The 17,833-nt window shown below is 38.5% G+C and overlaps 1 protein-coding gene across 3 annotated transcripts in view; it reads right to left on the bottom strand.

Annotated features, from left to right (window-relative positions):
• Positions 1-2,415: 2,415 nt before the first annotated feature.
• Positions 2,416-17,833, bottom strand: part of LAMB1 (laminin subunit beta 1) — a 71,549-nt gene continuing 56,131 nt past the window's right edge. The window contains exons 25-34 of one of the 3 annotated variants that reach the window (XM_016199130.2): positions 17,435-17,804; positions 14,660-14,844; positions 13,304-13,545; positions 10,073-10,276; positions 9,297-9,441; positions 7,237-7,444; positions 6,906-7,047; positions 4,309-4,485; positions 2,910-3,069; positions 2,416-2,711 (exon numbers count right to left, since the gene is read on the bottom strand). In XM_016199130.2, coding sequence (XP_016054616.2) covers positions 2,575-2,711; positions 2,910-3,069; positions 4,309-4,485; positions 6,906-7,047; positions 7,237-7,444; positions 9,297-9,441; positions 10,073-10,276; positions 13,304-13,545; positions 14,660-14,844; positions 17,435-17,804 — 1,970 coding nt within the window. In that variant the 3' untranslated portion in view covers positions 2,416-2,574. Of the gene's footprint in view, positions 2,712-2,909; positions 3,070-4,308; positions 4,486-6,059; positions 6,760-6,905; positions 7,048-7,236; positions 7,445-9,296; positions 9,442-10,072; positions 10,277-13,303; positions 13,546-14,659; positions 14,845-17,434; positions 17,805-17,833 lie in introns of those variants that run through there. The other 2 variants (XM_016199131.2, XM_016199132.2) reach the window with 2 other exon arrangements.

Raw genomic sequence — 17,833 nt, 5'->3', positions numbered from 1 at the left:
TAGTGTTAAGGCATTTAAAAGATCATTACCCTTCCATCTGTTTTAATGATACCTACACTAAATGTTTAGCTTATACAATGTAAGGAAATCTTTAATTTGCTGTCTTTTCCTATGTAGATTTTCACTGTGTATACTTGGCTTGATAAATGACTATTTCTTTAAAGAGTGCTATAAAATTTTATTTATGGGTAAATATTTAAAAATGGCCATTTCTTGAAATATTTAAATGAGTGTTAAATGACAAATAGGCTTTTGCCTATATTAACTAAATTAAAAATAATTTTAGATTAAGTAGTTCTCAAATCTGGGATAGGATAAATTTAAAGAGGAAAATTATCTTAAATTACTAGAAATATGCAAACTAGATATTCACTTGATTGAAATTTAAAGGTTATACTGGTCTTAAGGAAAGTTTGGAGAATGTAATTTATCAGCAGAAAGCTGCAGGGAATAAAATACCATCAGTTGATCATAGCTAAAAGGAGTTTAATAGTCCTCAGGCTTTAATTTTATTTATGTGGGTCACATTTTCCTTTTTCTTATGTCCAGTGGTCCTGGATTGCATATGATTCTTCTGAATGATACAATGTAAAGACTCTGGATTCTGTTACATACATCTAAAAAATAGTGGATTTTTGTTTTAGTAGGCAGTTAACTTGGCTGACCTCTACTCCAAACTTATCTTTGTTGGGGACAGCAGCTGAGATCTCGGGTGTTTTACCTTTACCTGGCTGCCTGAAGTCTGTTCCATCCGTGTGTAGTTCACTGGTCAACCAGAGATTGGACTAAGTACACAATTTGGGGGGGTCCTGTCCTCTGCCTCTCTTTTTTGGTGGTTCCCTCCCTCCTATTTCAGTTGTGGTTGCCCTAAATTTTGTCTTCCAAGTCTTTAACCAGTAAAACTTGGTGTCTGCCCAGGTTGCCACTTACTGGGATCTTCCCTCAAGTGAAAAGTTAAAAATGGGAATTTCATCCAATGCTAATTTTCTTGAATGTTGACCCCCCTCTACCTTCTGCCTGCTTGGTTATTCTCTTATCTTTACTTTAGGGGGAGCAAAAACACATTTTGCTCAGAGTTTGCAGTTGTTAGCAGCAGGAGGGTTGGTCTGATCTGTGCTATTTACCATTATTGGAAATGAACTCTGCATCTTCAAAAATCTGAAATCGCAATATTATTTGAGGTGCTAGTTTATTTAAACCTCAAACATGTCTCCTGGGGAAAAAGTTGCTAATTAGGGAATAGTGAAATATAATTTAATATGAAGTCCTAGCTTTAGAGAGAGACAATAAATTCAACTTTAAGGGTTCCCATTCAATATGGGAATGCAAATTTATTGGGGTGGGGCTGATACAAAACAAATTTTAAATGTCTACTTACTATTTACTAAGTTCGAAATACTTTTCTTGGCTTGTGAAAGGTGGGGCCGAGTTAGTTGTCCAGTTCATTAAGCTGATTAAAATTAGTAGTTTCAAAGTGAGATCTTTAGTTGTTCAGCTGTAAAGGAGTGGGAGTAGTGACGATTTCTATTTTAAGTAAAACGGTAAAAAAAATACTTAGTTCTAGTAGGTGATAGGTGATATGGTATTACCCTTTGTTAGTTATTAGGATTCCTACCTAAGTAAAAGTGACAAATAATTGCCTTCAACCAGAGGTAAGTTGCCTTATTGTTTAAATTACAGCTGTTTACATAACTTTTGTTCAAGGCCCATCTTCCAATTCAGCTGTGTTGGATGTGTGGGTGGTGGTTAAGTATACACAGAATAATAGTCTTGCTCTAAGAAGAATGTCTGAAAAAATCACTTAGCACCCGGCCTGTTATTCAGCTAGCTCAGCTATAAAGTTGACACAGGCTTCAGAGTTGTATTCCAGCTATTTTCTTTAGAATTCATATGATTGTTTTGGCCTCACCTGCAGATCTTAGCAGAGAATCTGTAGTTTGCGAATTAAAATACAATATAAAAGCTGAGAAATTACAGCATCATTCTGTACTTTTGAGTAGCACTGCTCAATTGGCAGCTACAATGTAAACTCTGACCCGCTTTAATTTAAATCTTCCCCATAGCAACCCTGAACCTATTCTAGGTGGTAATACTTAAAAGCCACAACTTCCTAAAAATTGCTGCTTTTTGTTCTCTTTCCTACAGCAAGGAATACTATAGGAGCTTTGGAGATGGGAGCAACTGAGCAGCCACTGAAATTGTGAAAGCTCAGGCTCTATCCTTATCCAGAAATCACTGGGAGGTGATTTTGGGGTGGATTTATGAAGGATATTGACCTAGCAAACAGATGAGTAACAGCTTGTATATAGACAACAGAAATTAGGGTCTCCATGGAGGCAATCAACTTGTTTATAAATCCATCTTTACGTGAACATTAAATCAGTAAAAGTAACAATTCAAGAAGTATACTAAACATTAATACAAAAGCACTGTACTTTATTAAACTCCATACAAAACGTGGGGATTAAAAACATTAAATAGGCCATGAGTTTTACTTTGAAGATCAGTAAATCAGTTTAAAATGTAGCTATTTTACTTTGGTCACTGCAGCCAGCTTACACCCCTTCCTCCTCCTTACAAGCAGGTGCTGTAAACAGTAACTTTCTGGCTTATATCCTTTAGGAGTGAACGGACTTCTCCTTCCAATCTTACTAATTCTTGAGCTTTATCTTCTAAATATTTTTGATTGTCCTCATATTTTCTTTCTAAATCTGTGAGAGATAAAAAGAAAAAGTCTGAGCAATTTATACTGTGATGATCTCAAAATCTAATTGCTAATTATTTTTGCTTACAAGGCTCTATTAAGCACTCAAGGCAAAGTGAATGGATTTTCACCTTTTACATAAGAAACTGGATGTATTTACTTTAAAATACTTTATGAAAGCATTAAGTTAAGTAAAAAGAACTACCTTTCAGCAGTTGCAGTTTGCTATTTGCTTGAGCCAAAAGTGTTTTTGCTTCATTTTGTAGCATTTCGGCTTTCCTTCTGGCATCAGCTGACTCTTCAGTTTTTTTGGCAATTAAATTTTCTACTTTCTTATATTTTTCATCAAGTTCACCATCCAGAGTCTGCAGTTCCACATTTAGCCATAAAGTAGTGATAATGTTAGTGTCAGTAATTATATTTAAGAGCAGAACATAGTATAATCGTGGCAAATTTGGATCACATAGATATTAACTTGTACAGCAAGCATTCTGGATTAAGGGTCACTATCAAGGGGACTCAGGCTTCAAGCTATTCAATGGTAATTGAAAACATCTTGAAACAGCGAATTAAATGCAACATTGACCTGATTTTAAAAAACATTTTTGGAGTTGTAACACGTCCCTAGAGCTAAGCCCTCTTTCTTCTGCTGATTAGCACTTTTCTATGCAGAGAGAATAAGAGATTTTCTCAAAAGTAGATGTGCTAAAATCCAAACATTTAGACCTTAAAAAAGGGTCATTTTGAAGAAATGGAAGGAGGACCGTTTCTGGATTCCTGACTAATGTAGGGTTTGTAGAGACTTGATACCAGGAAATCTGAGGGAAAAGGCAGATTTAATGAAGGGTGAGATTATAAGTGGGTGGTTGAGAGGAGAAATTGGTGTAGGTTTGGAAAGATGGTTACAAGTGATTCTGAGAAACACTTTGAATAACAGCCATCAATAATAGGAATTTTATGTCAAAGGGTTTTGTTCTTTGTTGTAATCAAATGTCATATTTATGCAAAATGCTCTCTAAGAAGATTATTTGGGAGACTCAGGCTCTCAGAATCACAGGAAATGAGTAGAAAGAGTAGAAAAGAGATTTAGAAGTGAAATTTTCTTACTGTTTTGTTCTCCCCACCCCAGAGGTATCGGATAGTCACTATGTTAATTCAAAATGGGTGCAGAAGGGGTGAGATGTTGGTTCCCCTCCTACCAGATGTTCTCTGTTATGAAACTCTAAGCTGCTTCTACACTGCTTTTAAAGATTTCTCAAATGGCCAGGTAATTACTGTATGCCATAAAGACCTTCCTGATTGAAATACAGAAATAAATGCTCAATATGCTTGTTTTAAGACTTCCACCCCTAAGTTAAATTCATTTTCTAAACCCCATCCATGTTTGGATTTGAGGGCCTAGGTTCATGCTTATCGGATACTTTCATATCCATTCCCATTCTTTTCTATCTGTGTCTTTAAAGACTGCTCTGTCAGAGCAGGTCACTTGGGATGTTTCTGATGACATATTACAGCTGTGTTTCTTATTTATTCCAAGGAAGGCAGTGAGGGGCCTCGTTTGCTCCTTGATCACCACAGCTGTGAAGTTACAAAGATTTACTTACCTTTTTAACATCGTCTGCACTTTGTTTCACAGTATATACTACTTTTTCAATAAATTCTGCCTCTCCAGAGTTTTGGGCTGCCTTCCGCTTAAGTTCTTCCACATTCCTTTCTAGCTCGCTAATGCGCTGGGAGGCGTTGGACAAGGTTTCTTCAGAAGCTGCTGTTTCAGACTCAATCTAAAAGTATAATGTCAACCATTCAGAAAGCCATTAATTTAAGAAGTGGTAGGAAATGCTATGTATCTAAATTTCAAGGAAGATTTAAAAGACAGCTATGCCATTTTACTCTAGACCAAAAGAAGTAATTATTAAAAAGAAAGTATAATTTCAAGAAAGCTTATGTAAAGTGCCCAACTTTAAATGGTCTTTGCTACATCTCATTGACTTTATTTTTTTTGATACTTATGGTGATCTAAGTTAAAATTCACGTAAAATTTCTTCTTACGGTAAGAACCACCCCCAGGCAGCTTGAGGTGCTGAGAAACATTTTAATGACACCTGCAAATGTTGGCCAATGTTCACAAATAAGCAGATGTGAGAAGAGGGATTTCCACATAAACTGCCAAATTAATGTGGGTAGGAAAATTATAACTTCCAGTCACCTTTAGTTTTTTTTCTATCAACTTTAAATGGAACTCGAGTAATGGAGGTTATGGCACTTCAGAAACTACCTGTAAAGTTAATTTTGGTGTTTTTAGCTTGTTACTGAAGACATGGAGACCAGGAATGTTCTTTAAGACTGAACAGCTGCTGATAGGATTGGGAGATGGGAGCTATAAAGTTATTTAGGGAAAAAATATCTCATCTGGGCAACTGGTAAAAAATCCACATTTGATTTCAAAGTATAATGAGTAAACATTAATTATTTTATTTTTTTACTTTTTAAAGCTAGCCAAAATAAGCAATCTGGCCCATGATAGAAAAATCAGTTTCATTCAGCACTCACTTTTTCTTAGAATTGATTTTAAGGATGGGTCTATTTCCATAGAATTATCTGAATAATAATGTCATAATGAAACTAAGGTTCAGTGTAGAAATATGCTAAAATTTGTATTTCAAATCAAATGATTCTTAACCTAAAAGCTTATCTATTAATTAATTTAGAAAAAATTCTTGAGTAGTTATAATTGTTAGGAGATAAGCTTTATAGTTTTATGAGTAAACAGTTTCTGACAAGCTTTTCATTCACATAGTTTAGTTAGAGGTTGTCTTTATTTCTTATTGTCACTAACCTAAAACACTTGCTGTCCCTCAGAGGCCCTGGGAAACAGAACCACCATTATTAACGTGCATCATCAAGCCAAATATGCCTCACCTATAATTTGATTATTAACTTGTTTTTCAAAACAGTAATTTTTTAAAAGTTACTGAAATACTGTTCATATTAGCAGCATACTGAGAAATTTGAAAAACCACACAGAAAAATAAAAATTACAGGGTTAGAACATAGCCTGGTGGAAAAACATAATTTTCTAAACTTGAACATGTAGCCTGAAGAAAAGGCCTTATTGGTGCTCAAAGTTTAAGAAGGGAAAGTGGCCCGGCCGGGTGTGGCTCAGTGGCTGAACGTCGACCTAGGATCCAGGCGATCGGGGTTCGATTCCCGGTCAGGGCACATGCCCGGGTTGCGGGCTCGATCCCCAGTCGGGGGCGTGCAGGAGGCAGCTGATCAATGACTCTCTTATCATTGATATTCTCTCTCTCCCTCTCCTTTCCTCTTTCTGAAATCGTTAAAGATATATTAAAAAAAAAAAGAAGAAGAAGGGAAAGCGGCTGATGAACTGCCAGGCCTGTATTAACTGAGAGCAATAGAATAAGGGAGGCAGGTTTGTATCAACTAATGGCAGGAAAAGCAGATTGAAAAACCATCTACCAGGTATTAATAAATTTTCCTGAAATTGGAAAAAGATTTGCTTATAGAACTGATTTAAAAAAAAATAGAACTATGTTGCATTACTTTAAGAGATAGAGGGATTTTAAAATAAAACATTAAATGCACATGGAAAATTCTTTTGTTATCTGGTAGTCCCTGAGAGTACTTTTCTTATAAAAAACATCATGTTTTCCGTGCATTTTGAACACAACAGATCGTTTAGCTGTTACAATCTCTACTAAGTTCCCCTAGAATAACATTGGAAACTGACATTTTGACACTTTGATGCTTTCCAGTCTTTTTCAAACTAGTAAAATTTTATGAATGATCACCTTATAAATCTTAAAACACTGGTTTTAACCATGTAGTTGCTTTTGGGCTGCTTCATAATAGCAGGAGTTTCCTAACAATGGACTTTGAAATTATTGCTCTACTTCATACTACTGAATAGAGTGTATTAGATCTCTTGAAAGAACAGAAACTTATCTTAAGCTTTTTGTGGGGGTGAAAATGAAAGGGTTCCAGTGTCTTCAGTGTCCTTTTTCTTCTTTGAAAACATGTCACTTTTAGTATCTGTGCTAAGGGAATAGTTCAGATTTATTTAAATTAAAGGAATCCTTTAATGTTCAGCTGTAAGAATTTTTTAAATATCAAATGCCCTTACTTTTCTGATAAAAGAGTACATACGAGTGTTTTCACCTACATAGAATGACTAAAATCTCACCGAGGTTAGCAGGTTCTGGGTTCCTTGAATGTCTTCATCGGCTTGTTTAATTGCCTTCTCTGCTGCGATCTGGGCCTTTTCTGCTTCTTCCAGAGCTTCCTTTACCATGTCTGCAGTGACTTTCACATTTGTTGCACTTTTGCTGAGTGAAAGAATGAGATAATATATGTGAACATAAGACGTACTCCCTTTCAGAAAAGAATAGTTCAAGAACAGCCTCCTGAAATGACCCAGAGAGACTCTTAAAAATTTCTGTTGGTTAAAACTTTTTTACTCTAGCCTAGATACACAAAAAAAGCCCCCCCTAACTGCCATTAATATCTTCAGATACCTGGCTCTTTTAGCTTCTTCTAGCAACATCTCAGCTCTGGCAATGTCAGCAGCACTTTGCTGTAGAATAACCTCCACTTGAGAAAGGCTTTCAACTCGTTCACGAATATCTTCTGTCAAGTTCTGTAACTGCTGTGGGGTGCTAGGCATTTCCATTTTCAATACTTCGTTAGCAACTGCTTCAATGCTGTCCAAATCAGCACCATCCTCTGTTAAAAACAGACGTTTCCATAAAGAGGTGAAAATCACATATGGTTCACTCAGTCAACCAATTAGTAGTCATCTATTATGTGACTAGCAGGGGATTTTGGGGGGGCAGGGGTTACACCAGACAAAACACACTTCCTGTTTAAGAGCTTATAATCTAATTGTGTCGGGAGATGAGACCTGCACACATGAGAAAGTAACGCAGACAACAAGGAATACTGGAATGTGCTGCAGTCTGGGAGTCAGGGAGGTCTTTGTGGAGACTGAGGAACCGATCAGGTTTTGAAGGATAATAGTATTTGAAAGAAGAGAGGACATCTTTGAATGGAGAAACAGTGTGGGGCAGAGAATGTTATGTGAAAGTTGAGTGGAGTGAATGGTTCAGATTGTAGACAATAGAGGCCAGGGTAGAAAGCTGGGACTTTATCCTAACAGGCAAGGAAAACTTTCAATTGAGGTTTAAAGAATAGGTAGGAAACTACTGTAAATGCAGATATAAAGAGTTGATATTCCTTATAAATGATCTGGATTCAGGAAATTACAGAAAGAAAATCCAGTCAAAGAAGAAAGAGAATCAGGATGGCATATCTATCAGAAGCCAAGAAATTTCAAATGTCAAATGTGAAAAGAGGTAAAAACAACAAAAGAAGTTAAACTTTAAGTATGTCATTAGTTTTTAACCCTCTATGAAAACTGTCCACTTAAAAATGGACCCATAAAGTTTTAAGTATAGGAAAACATATCATTGAATAATGGCTTCCACAGGATATTCCATAAGGTATCTTTAGTAAATACTGTTAGCTCCTTACTTATTAGCCACTTCCCCTTTTTCCTTGCTAACAGAATACTGATTTTGTTCAGGCATCTGCCTCTAAGGTAAGGTAAGCTTATCAACTCAGAGTTAAATCCTGGTTGTGTGTATTATGTGCCCTTCAGTCAGTTCCAGCTCTTGGCAACACGATGAATGAATGATGTCCACATAAATTCTAATTAGTCTGCTGAATACGGGAGTCCCATTCCATTTGCCAGTGACATTTATGCATGGACATAGGACTCACTTCTGGCCAGTGAGATTTATGGAGATGACTGCTCCGAGGGTTCTGGGGAATATTTCCCTCCTTTAGAAAAGATACAACAAAGGGACAGGTGGTCTCTTCTGCAATTAGATACTAAGTGTCTTTATATGAAGTCTGGAACTTAGGCAGCCACCTTGTAACCAGGAGCTAGCCTGAGAACAAAGCTGATATGCTTAAAATGGTAGAGCAGAAGGATGAAAAGTACATGGGTCCCTGAACCACGGCACTGTCCTACTACTGAACTTAATTACGTGTTACACATCTTTTAGATTAAGTCCATTTCACTTCTGTAGCTTGTAGCCAAAACCATCCTTATTGATAACACTCAAACTGACCAGCAATACTTATGTGCTAGATCACAAATTCTAGAGACTTCCTTTCTCTACAAAACTCTAAGGTACAGAGCTGTCTAACCATAGGTATACCATCCTGTAAATGAAAGCATTACAAGGCTTTGGGGGGCAATGCCAAAACGAACTCTACTTCAAGTTAAGGGGCTAACAACATTACATGTAATCTCTAACAAATTCCAGATTGGGTATCACATCAGGTATGTCTGTATCTGCATAAAATTGGAGAGGATTATTGACATACGGAAACATTTCTTAAATTGTTAATTTTTTAAAATTTGGAAATGTTACTTTATTTCCTGCCAGAAATTGATTTTCTCTAAAGTGCAGATTTGAATTATGGCCTCTCAAACACGGACTCTTATAAAATACTTTTATATTCCAAGCTAGGAAGAAATACCTAAAAGTAGAATGAAAAAATTCCTTACGCGTCAAAAAGTTTCTGATCTGCTTGATCAGATTTCGCAGATCCTCATTGCTCTTGTCCACTTTTTCTTTGGTAGCATTGGTTTTCAGCAGAACATCTTGAGCATTCTGTTTTGCCTCATCTGCCCTTAGTTTTGCTTCAGAGACCTAAATATGAGGAATAAATTGTCTTCTGCTCTGCTTTCTAAAGCAGACCAGAATGTTATAAATGGTCCAGAAAATGATGTTGAAAAACTAGCATTTAGAATCATGGCTTTTCTAAACAAGTGTCTCCCATTTAACCGTATTATAGTCCTTTACAGACTGAAAGTATTCAGTACACAGATTTCTGTGTAGTATTCTCATATAGATAGGGCTAGCATGTGAATTTTTTCTAGTTGTTTTAAACTCCTTCAAAACATTTGGTGGCCTATAAAATGTTCCTTAGTCTTTTTCTCAGGTACCACCATAAATACTTTAGTTAATATGAAGTTAATACTTCATGCATCACTTGCTTAGTATAGAATTATTGTAGTGCAGCTGGATATATTCAGAACCCTGCATGCATGGTAAGTAACGTGGTTATCTTAAATTATTGTCATGAGAAGAAAGCAAATTCTTAAATATGTGAATAAAACCTCGTTTCTTTCCCTGACCTCACAAAAACTTGAGCTTTCATACTTGGTGTGAAATGCATTTTATTTTAGTCCGCACTTTGAATGGATTTTTCCTTTTCAGATCCTCCATTCCACATTGAAAGCAAACAAACAGTTCCAACTGAGGCCGTCCCCTGAATTACCATCTTGGAGAGCTGCTCCACTTCAGCCAGGGCACTCAGGACATCTCGGTCAAAGTCCATGGCCTTCTGCCAGGCACTGTGTGCAGCAGTGACCAGACCCCCACAGCCAGGACCCCCACATTTCTTCTGTCCTTCATCAGTTCTGCAGTTGGGGCCGCCACACACAGTCTCAGAACAGGAAGCCCCCGGGGGTGTCCCACAGGTCTGCAACAAGCCAAGGAGCAGGCACAAAGTTCAGAGAGAGTCTGCTGCACCGGAACAGCTGTGCAGGGCCTGGGTAGCCCCAGAGCGCGTGTAGGTGGTCATCCACAAGGATGCAGGGTGGAGAAAGGAGCAGAGAGTTTAGGAATAAGCTAACCTGCTTATTTCCAAGGAAAAACATAATTTACAACCCTCATCAATACCTTCTGCCCTAATGAACTGGAATACCACATGGGCTCTGTGCCGGGTGCAAACATTATTCGCTCTATCAGAATGAAGCCTGCCAATACAAGAGCCATAGAATGCTTCCCCTTTATTCCAACCAGTTGGATCAAAACAAAAACAAAAACAGGTATTGAGAACCTTCTTTAGACTAGTGCCACGTTAAATGTCCTGGTGAATTGGGTGACACAAAAGGTCTGTTATGTGGCCTTTTAGTAACTTCCCATCTAGTTAGGAAGACAGGATCACTCTACATAAAACAGCTAAGAATAGGTCAGATGCAGTAAGTATGAAGGAAAACGGACAAAAGAGAGACTACTGAGGGCTATACTAGTTGTAGTTGGGGAACGATATTTGCTGGTGCGATTTGAGAAGGGAAAGTGGGGGAGCATTCCAGATGTGAGGGGGAGAGAGAAAACAGTAGGAACAAAGGTGGATGGAACTTTTCCAAATAAGCAATAACCCACAGGCTCTCCTCCTCTCTTATCTACCACAAATTTCCAAAGATCAGGGCTTGGTCATGGCATAGACATGGCAAATTGGTAAATTACATGTTTGCTATATGATGTAAAAGGCTGAACAGGAAGAACATTGTATTTAGAGCTTTTGTAGAAGAGGCTCATACTAAAGAGGAAAAAGATTTACTGCAGTGAAAAGTTAACAGAATACTCCCAAACAAGGAAAGTATTCTTTTTTTTATTGATTTTTAAGAGAGAGCAAAAGGGAAAGGAAGAAGGAGAGAGAGAAACATCAATCAGCTGCCTCCCGTACACACCCTGACAGAGCTCGAACCCACAACCTGGGTACGTGCCCTGACTGGGAATCGAACCTAGACCTTTCAGTGTATGGAGGACATGCCAACCAACTGAGCCACACTGGCCAGGGTGGAAAAGTATTCTTTTTTAAGAAGTAATAAAGTAGTTTTTGAATAAATACAATCGACTCTTTAGACCAATACTTTTATAATAATTACAATCCCACCTCAAAATAAATAAAGTCATATATCTCATTTACAGTACATAAAAAACTTCAGAAAATAAAATTTATTCTGTGTGCTACAGAACATGAGCTTTAATCAAGAAGAGCAGTGTGGCTTGGCCAGTGTGGTTCAGTGGTTGAGTGTTGCCCCATGAACCGAGGTCACCAGTTCGATTTCCGATCAGGGCACATGCCAGTAGGGGGCATGCAGGAGGCAGCCGATCGTCTCTCATTGGTGTTTCTCTCTCTATCCCCTTCCCTTCCCTCTAAAATCAATGAAAACATTAAAAAACAAAGAGGAGGAGGAGCAGTGTAAGACCTCAGGGATGCTTTCACAGAACAATCGGACAGAGCACCAGAAGATCTGTTTTATTTCAACAGACAGACCAGGCATGAGAAAACCGGCATGGGTCTAGCTAAAAAGACAAAGAATTGAAGGCACTTGAAAAAACACAAAGGGACAAAAATCTCCCTACACAGGAAGTGCAGTATGGAGTTCTCATAGAATAATTATCTAAGACAAACACATATAATGAGAGACCAGAAGAAGCTGGCTAATCCCTAGGTAGCTCACCACATGGAAAAGCAAGCACAGGGAAGGGTGCCCATTCAGATGGCCAGAACCAGCCACCCACTCCCAAGACGCTTTCTCTGTTGCACAGCAAATATCTTTTAGCATGCTTCGCTGCTTTTCAGTTTAGTTTGCAGATTTTTTATTTGTGATTACTGGTTTTTTATTGGGATTTGTATGGAAGGAGTCAACAGTGAAAGCAAAGAAGATTGAAAGAACTGGCATTTCATGTCTAAGTATAACAACTTTGTCTATTAGGTGCAATTTACATGTTGCTCTGGGCTTCCATTTTTTTATTAAATAGTGACAGGATTACTTACGCCCTATTTCCACTAGATGTTATGAAGTTTCTTGAAATAATGAGTACATATTGTAGGCATCAATTAAATTAGTCACAATACAGTACAGACTGATTTTGTCCATTTCAGAGAACGGGTGTTTGGGAACAGAGGCAGGGATGGAGGGAACCATCACTAAGACAAAACAAATTAAGTCTGAACTTTCACAGTTTTCTAGGTACTCACCTTCTCCTCCTTTTACTGAGCCTCTTTTTCTAAGTTAAGAGAGCACACACCTTATTAAATAAAAGTCTATAAAAAGTACCCTCTGAATTCTCTTCAACAGGTATCTTCCATGAAAAACAATAAGGAAGAAACAGGCTTACTTTAGCCTTTTTTGGCCTTCAGCCTACTTTTCGTTAAAGTCACTGCTCAATTTCATTTGGCTCCAGAGTTACTTTTTAAAAGCTTCTGGAAAATGAATCTACTTTCTAGGCTAGTCTCAGGGTTAATTTTCACCAGGTAAAGTTACAGGAACAAAGGAGCACTTTAACTAACACCCATGGAAAATATTCTTTAGCTCCCTTTAATTTTTTAGAAAATCCCTCCCAGAATGATTCTGAATTGCTCCACTGAGATGGAGTTTGCATTTCAAATCAGAACAAAGTAAAAAAAGAAATGTCCACAGTATTACAAGGATCAAGTTTAAATAAGAAGTCACTGAGTCAGTACAACAGTGTGAGAGCAGGCAGGATTCTCTGGTTGTACCACAGAGAGACCACCGGAAGAGAAGGAAACTTAGAAGCACACAGCCTTGTTTTCAATCTGGCTTGGTCATGGATACCCCATACTGTGGTCCAGTGATAGCCTGGGGTTTCACTCCTGCTGATTTCATTTGCAAAGTGAACAATATTAAAGACGAACCAGGCGTTTTTTCCTCCTATAGCACCATAGCTTTGAGGCCAAAGCCCCTAACCTTACCATTTCTGCGGCTGCTGAAAGGTCAAGACTTTGCAGTTTGCCTGCCAGTTCATCCAGAAGACGGGCCTGTTCCTCCTGCTTTTCCCTGAACTGGGACTCTCGCTCCAACACCAGGTCTTCTACTCTGTCTCTAGTGAGCGCAGACTGCTCCACAGTGCTGTTGGAGTCTATGGTGGAGGCATTCACCCTCTTCTCTGCCTCTAGAGACATCTGGAAATACTTGGTAATGCTATCTAGGGCGCCTAGAGCATGAAATGAAATTGCCCACAGTTAATCCCCTTGTACTCATCAAGCAATGTCCATATTTGGTGTCTTTCAGCCCTAAATTTACTATATGGTTTGTTTTAAAATTCAAGAAATAAAATCTTTATTAAGAAATAAAACTTTCCTGTCATGGTCAATGAATATACTTTGTCCCATTAGCGCCTACTCTGGCTCTGGAGGATGCCAAACATCTGAATGAAAAATTAAGTCACCCATGCAGATGTTTCTATATAGGCAAGCATGGAATTCTTTCTAGATAGCTGGTGTCAGGCACCCTGCAGATTATATTTCCAACTAAGTTCCCCCTTTCTCAGTCATGTATTTAGATGCACTCAACTACTATTATATACATAAAGCATCATGGCTGTTTTGGCTGTAAGGACCTAACTAAAAAATAAGTGATCATTTAACTGGAATGAATAGTATGATCTGACATATTTCTACTTTCTTTTGCTTTTTGGGGAGGTTCCTATTTATGGCCTACGATAACAATAAATGAAGGATTTGTCAAAAGTATTTCCTGACCAACCAATATTCTTGAATGTAAAAGGGTTTGCAGAGCCCAACCAGGCATGGCTCATTCGATTCCCGGTCAGGGCACATGCCTGGGTTGTGGGCTCCATCCCCAGTTGAGGATGTGTAGGAGGCAGCCGATCAATGATGACTCTATCATTGATGTTTCTATCTCTCTCCCTTTCCCTGAAATCAATAAAGAAATATTTAAAATAAATAAATAAATAAAAGAGTTTGCAGAAGTATCAACTTAATTTCTTAACTATTCAAGAGCCCCTTTCCAAGAAAAGCCAAGGAGGTTAAATCACTAACTGAAAGAAATAAGGAAAGGAATGACTGCTGCTCACTCCTTGGTCTCTTAGTCTCTTTGCTGTGTCTCTTAGTCTCTTTGTGGCCTAGGTCCCACATTTGTAAAATGGAGACTCCAGTCCTCATTTGTGTTAGAGATACAATGAGAAAAAGCTTTAAAATTATTAGAAAGCACTTAATTTTACCCCCCTGAAAGTGTTGTATTAAAAAGTTTACACAGATGGTTAAATCCATTGTGCAGGATTGAGTACTTGCACAAAAAATGCTCACCCCGAATATCTGAATTTTTGATAAATTCCAATTGTTCAGCAAGCTCTTTCACTGTGTTGTCTAGGCTTTCTGCTTCTGTCTGTAGAGAATCTAGTTCTTTGGCTGTGCTATTTCTTTGTGAAGCTGTGTCAGATAATTTCACTTCTACCTGAGCCATCTTTTCTGTAACATCTTTGGTTAGTTTCCTGTAAAGAGAAGGGTAAGTTTATCCAAGTAAAATAAACCTTTTTACATTTTCTAATACTGTAATTCTGTAATTTCAAACCAGTTCTAGTAGATAACAATTTATTTCTAAATACTGGTTTTATTTTCCTTATCATTAAGAGACTTTATTAAATCTAACATTTTCTTTCTTAAAGGACTGAAGCACCACGCAGCTTGCTGTGGCAGATGGGCCATTGGAAGGATTCGGAATCTCTGCTGTAATATGAGCATATGCCTAGAGGGCGGAGTTCCAGCTCTCCGTAAACAGCTTCAAGCCCATACAATCTCACAAACTCAAGACTAAGTGTCTCCAGTGTAGAAGTATGCCTCCCAGCCAACCACCAAAAATGCTGTGATCCAAACCTCAGAGAGCTCCTTCAAGATGGGACATGCAGAAAAAAAGCCCAAGAGCCAGCAGGAAGCCACCCTGCTCTCCACACAGTCCCCCCTGTAAGCAAGGACCCATCAAAGGAGCCTCCTTCTACCAACAAGCAACCCCTTTATTTTACAAGAGAAAGAAGGTAGTATCTACTGAGAATGAAATATGATAAATATGTTGCTTTCACAATAGTCCACTGGAATCTAAACCCAACTGCACCTTGTTCTGTATCTTCATATCTTCAAAGCTGTACTTCAGGCATCTACTTGTATATATAGTGTACGTGTGTATACATCACAAAAATGTAATCTTTGAGAAGGCCTTAGCTCTGGGTATTACTGAGTCACCTAAATGGATATAATTGTCTTCTCAGGGATACAACAGAATAAAAAACTGGGACAATGTAGAGCTGAAAGGTTGGGGACTATTAGGAAAATGGTATTTAAGGCTGAGATAATACAATGACCCAATTCAGAGAAAAAGTACTTAAAAGGATTTGTGGGTTAAATTACATTTTATAAACCCAATGACTGTTTTCTTGAGGCTACTATAATATAGTTTCTCAGTGCTTTGTGCTTACTAACCAATTGAGTCACAGAAGGATTTCATTTTTTCTCAAGTCTCATACAATGTTACAGTTTTTAAAAAATAAAATCTAACATTGTACATTTTTAAATACTGCCACTTTGGAACCTAAAACATGCATCTTTGTATACTGTGTTGAAAAAGGATTAATGAAACTAGTTTTCTTGAGGTGCTTACAATCTGTCTGTAAATTGAATAGTGAGGGTAGAAACAGCTGTTTCAGGAATGTAAGTTCCCTGACAGGTCTCAAAGGGCACCATATTTTTTCGTTCTTCCTTAGGCACGAGACCAAGGCCAAGAATCATTTCCTAAATGGGATTGCACTCAGAACACGGCCTTCTAAAACTCATCATTGCTACATGTTAGGAGGCTGAGCTGCACTAGCCTTTTTAATGAGGGAAAATTCCTCATTAAATGCATTATCGCTCCACATAGACATTTCATAACACCCTGTTCAACCACATGGTCTTGAACACAAAACCTGAGGTTTGACAACAAGGGACTTTAAATCTAGAAGGTCTAGGAAGGACCTTCTATAAGATACATGAGCTAATGTCAGTTGTTCCTTCCTGCTACTCATAGGCAGTGTTGAGATGAAAAGTCCATCTGGTTTCTTAGAGATGCTGATTAAAGTCCCATCAAAAAATGCTACTGTAGTTTTGTCATAATGTAAAATCACTTCAGTGTATAGGGGTTAGCTATGAAACATTTCCCTTGCTCATGGCAAATGGTGAGTCTACAATAAAAAAAACATAGCATTTGGGGAAACACAAATGCTTCCTACCCTTTCCTGTTTGTTCTTCAGCCTAGATCTGATTGTGCTGGTTTTGGGGGTCCTTTCTGGCAAAGGTAGTTGGAATGCTTCAGAGCAGGAGAAACAGTAGAAAAATGAACCCTGTGAAGTTAGGCATCACTCAGCTCAGTTCTCTGCCTTCTCTGGTAAAATAAACACTATCTAGTCACAGAGGTGATTACCCAGAGAAAGGCTAAGGGGGATTTTTCATTGCCTAGAATTGCTGTAATCAGATGACTGAAGCACTGGTCTAGTGGACCAACAGCTGAGCAGCGGGAATAAGTCTTATCTGTGGTCATGGAGTTTCCCTGGTAGTAGCAAAACATATAATGATAATTTATATTTATAATGTTTTTTGCAATTACATTACCCATTTCATAGATCAATCTTTTTGCTACTCTGTAAGGTAAAGGCAAACATTATCTTCCCCTCCTCCACAGGAGAGAAAAGAAGCTCAGGAATAAGTGAGTCATTCAAATTCACAAGCCTAGCAAGTAACCGGGCTGTGACTGGTCATGGATCCTTTATCTCTGAAACCACTGTTCTTACCATGCTACTGACTGAGAGCACCACCGCAGGGAGGGGCCCTGAATATAACATGTACACTCTATACTGCAGCTTCCACAGTGATGTGCCAGCATTCACATACCCAATGCCCAGAGTAAAGACTGCCAGAAAATGAATGGCCCACATCTGTTTTCACTTACAGGACTAACCACACCTTCTGATGGAAGCACCATCAGACATCTCTGTTGTGTATTCATGAAACTGAAACAGCATTGTGAATTCTCACTCACGCTCATTAACTACTTACTCTGCTTCCTCAAAGAGGCTCCCAATGTTTTTCAGTGGCTCTGCAGCTGGGTTCTGGGCCAGGATGTCTCTGATCTCACTGACTTTCTTTTCCACGGAGTCCACAGTCTCCTGGTAAGGCCCGATCACACCACTGATCTTCAAGGCCTTGGCTTTCTCCAGGAACTTCTGGGTCCTGTTGGTCAACTCAGCGATGATCACATCCCAAAGAGCAAAGCACTGGTGGCAGGGTGTGCAGTCAGGGAAGACCCCTGAGTACCCTCGAGTGCACTTGTCACAGCGTGGGCCCTCGACACCCTCGATGCAGACACACTGGCCAGTAGACTGGTCACACTGCGGCGTCTCAATACCCCTGGGGTCACAGTCACAGGCTAGAAGGGAAACAGCAATGCTAGCTGAT

The sequence above is a fragment of the Miniopterus natalensis genome, chromosome 10, assembly GCF_054644295.1.
Source record: "Miniopterus natalensis isolate mMinNat1 chromosome 10, mMinNat1.hap1, whole genome shotgun sequence".
Classification (NCBI taxonomy): Eukaryota; Metazoa; Chordata; class Mammalia; order Chiroptera; family Miniopteridae; genus Miniopterus; species Miniopterus natalensis.
The sequence above is the reverse complement of the archived record's forward strand: the minus strand, read 5'-3'. Positions and strand labels throughout refer to the sequence as shown.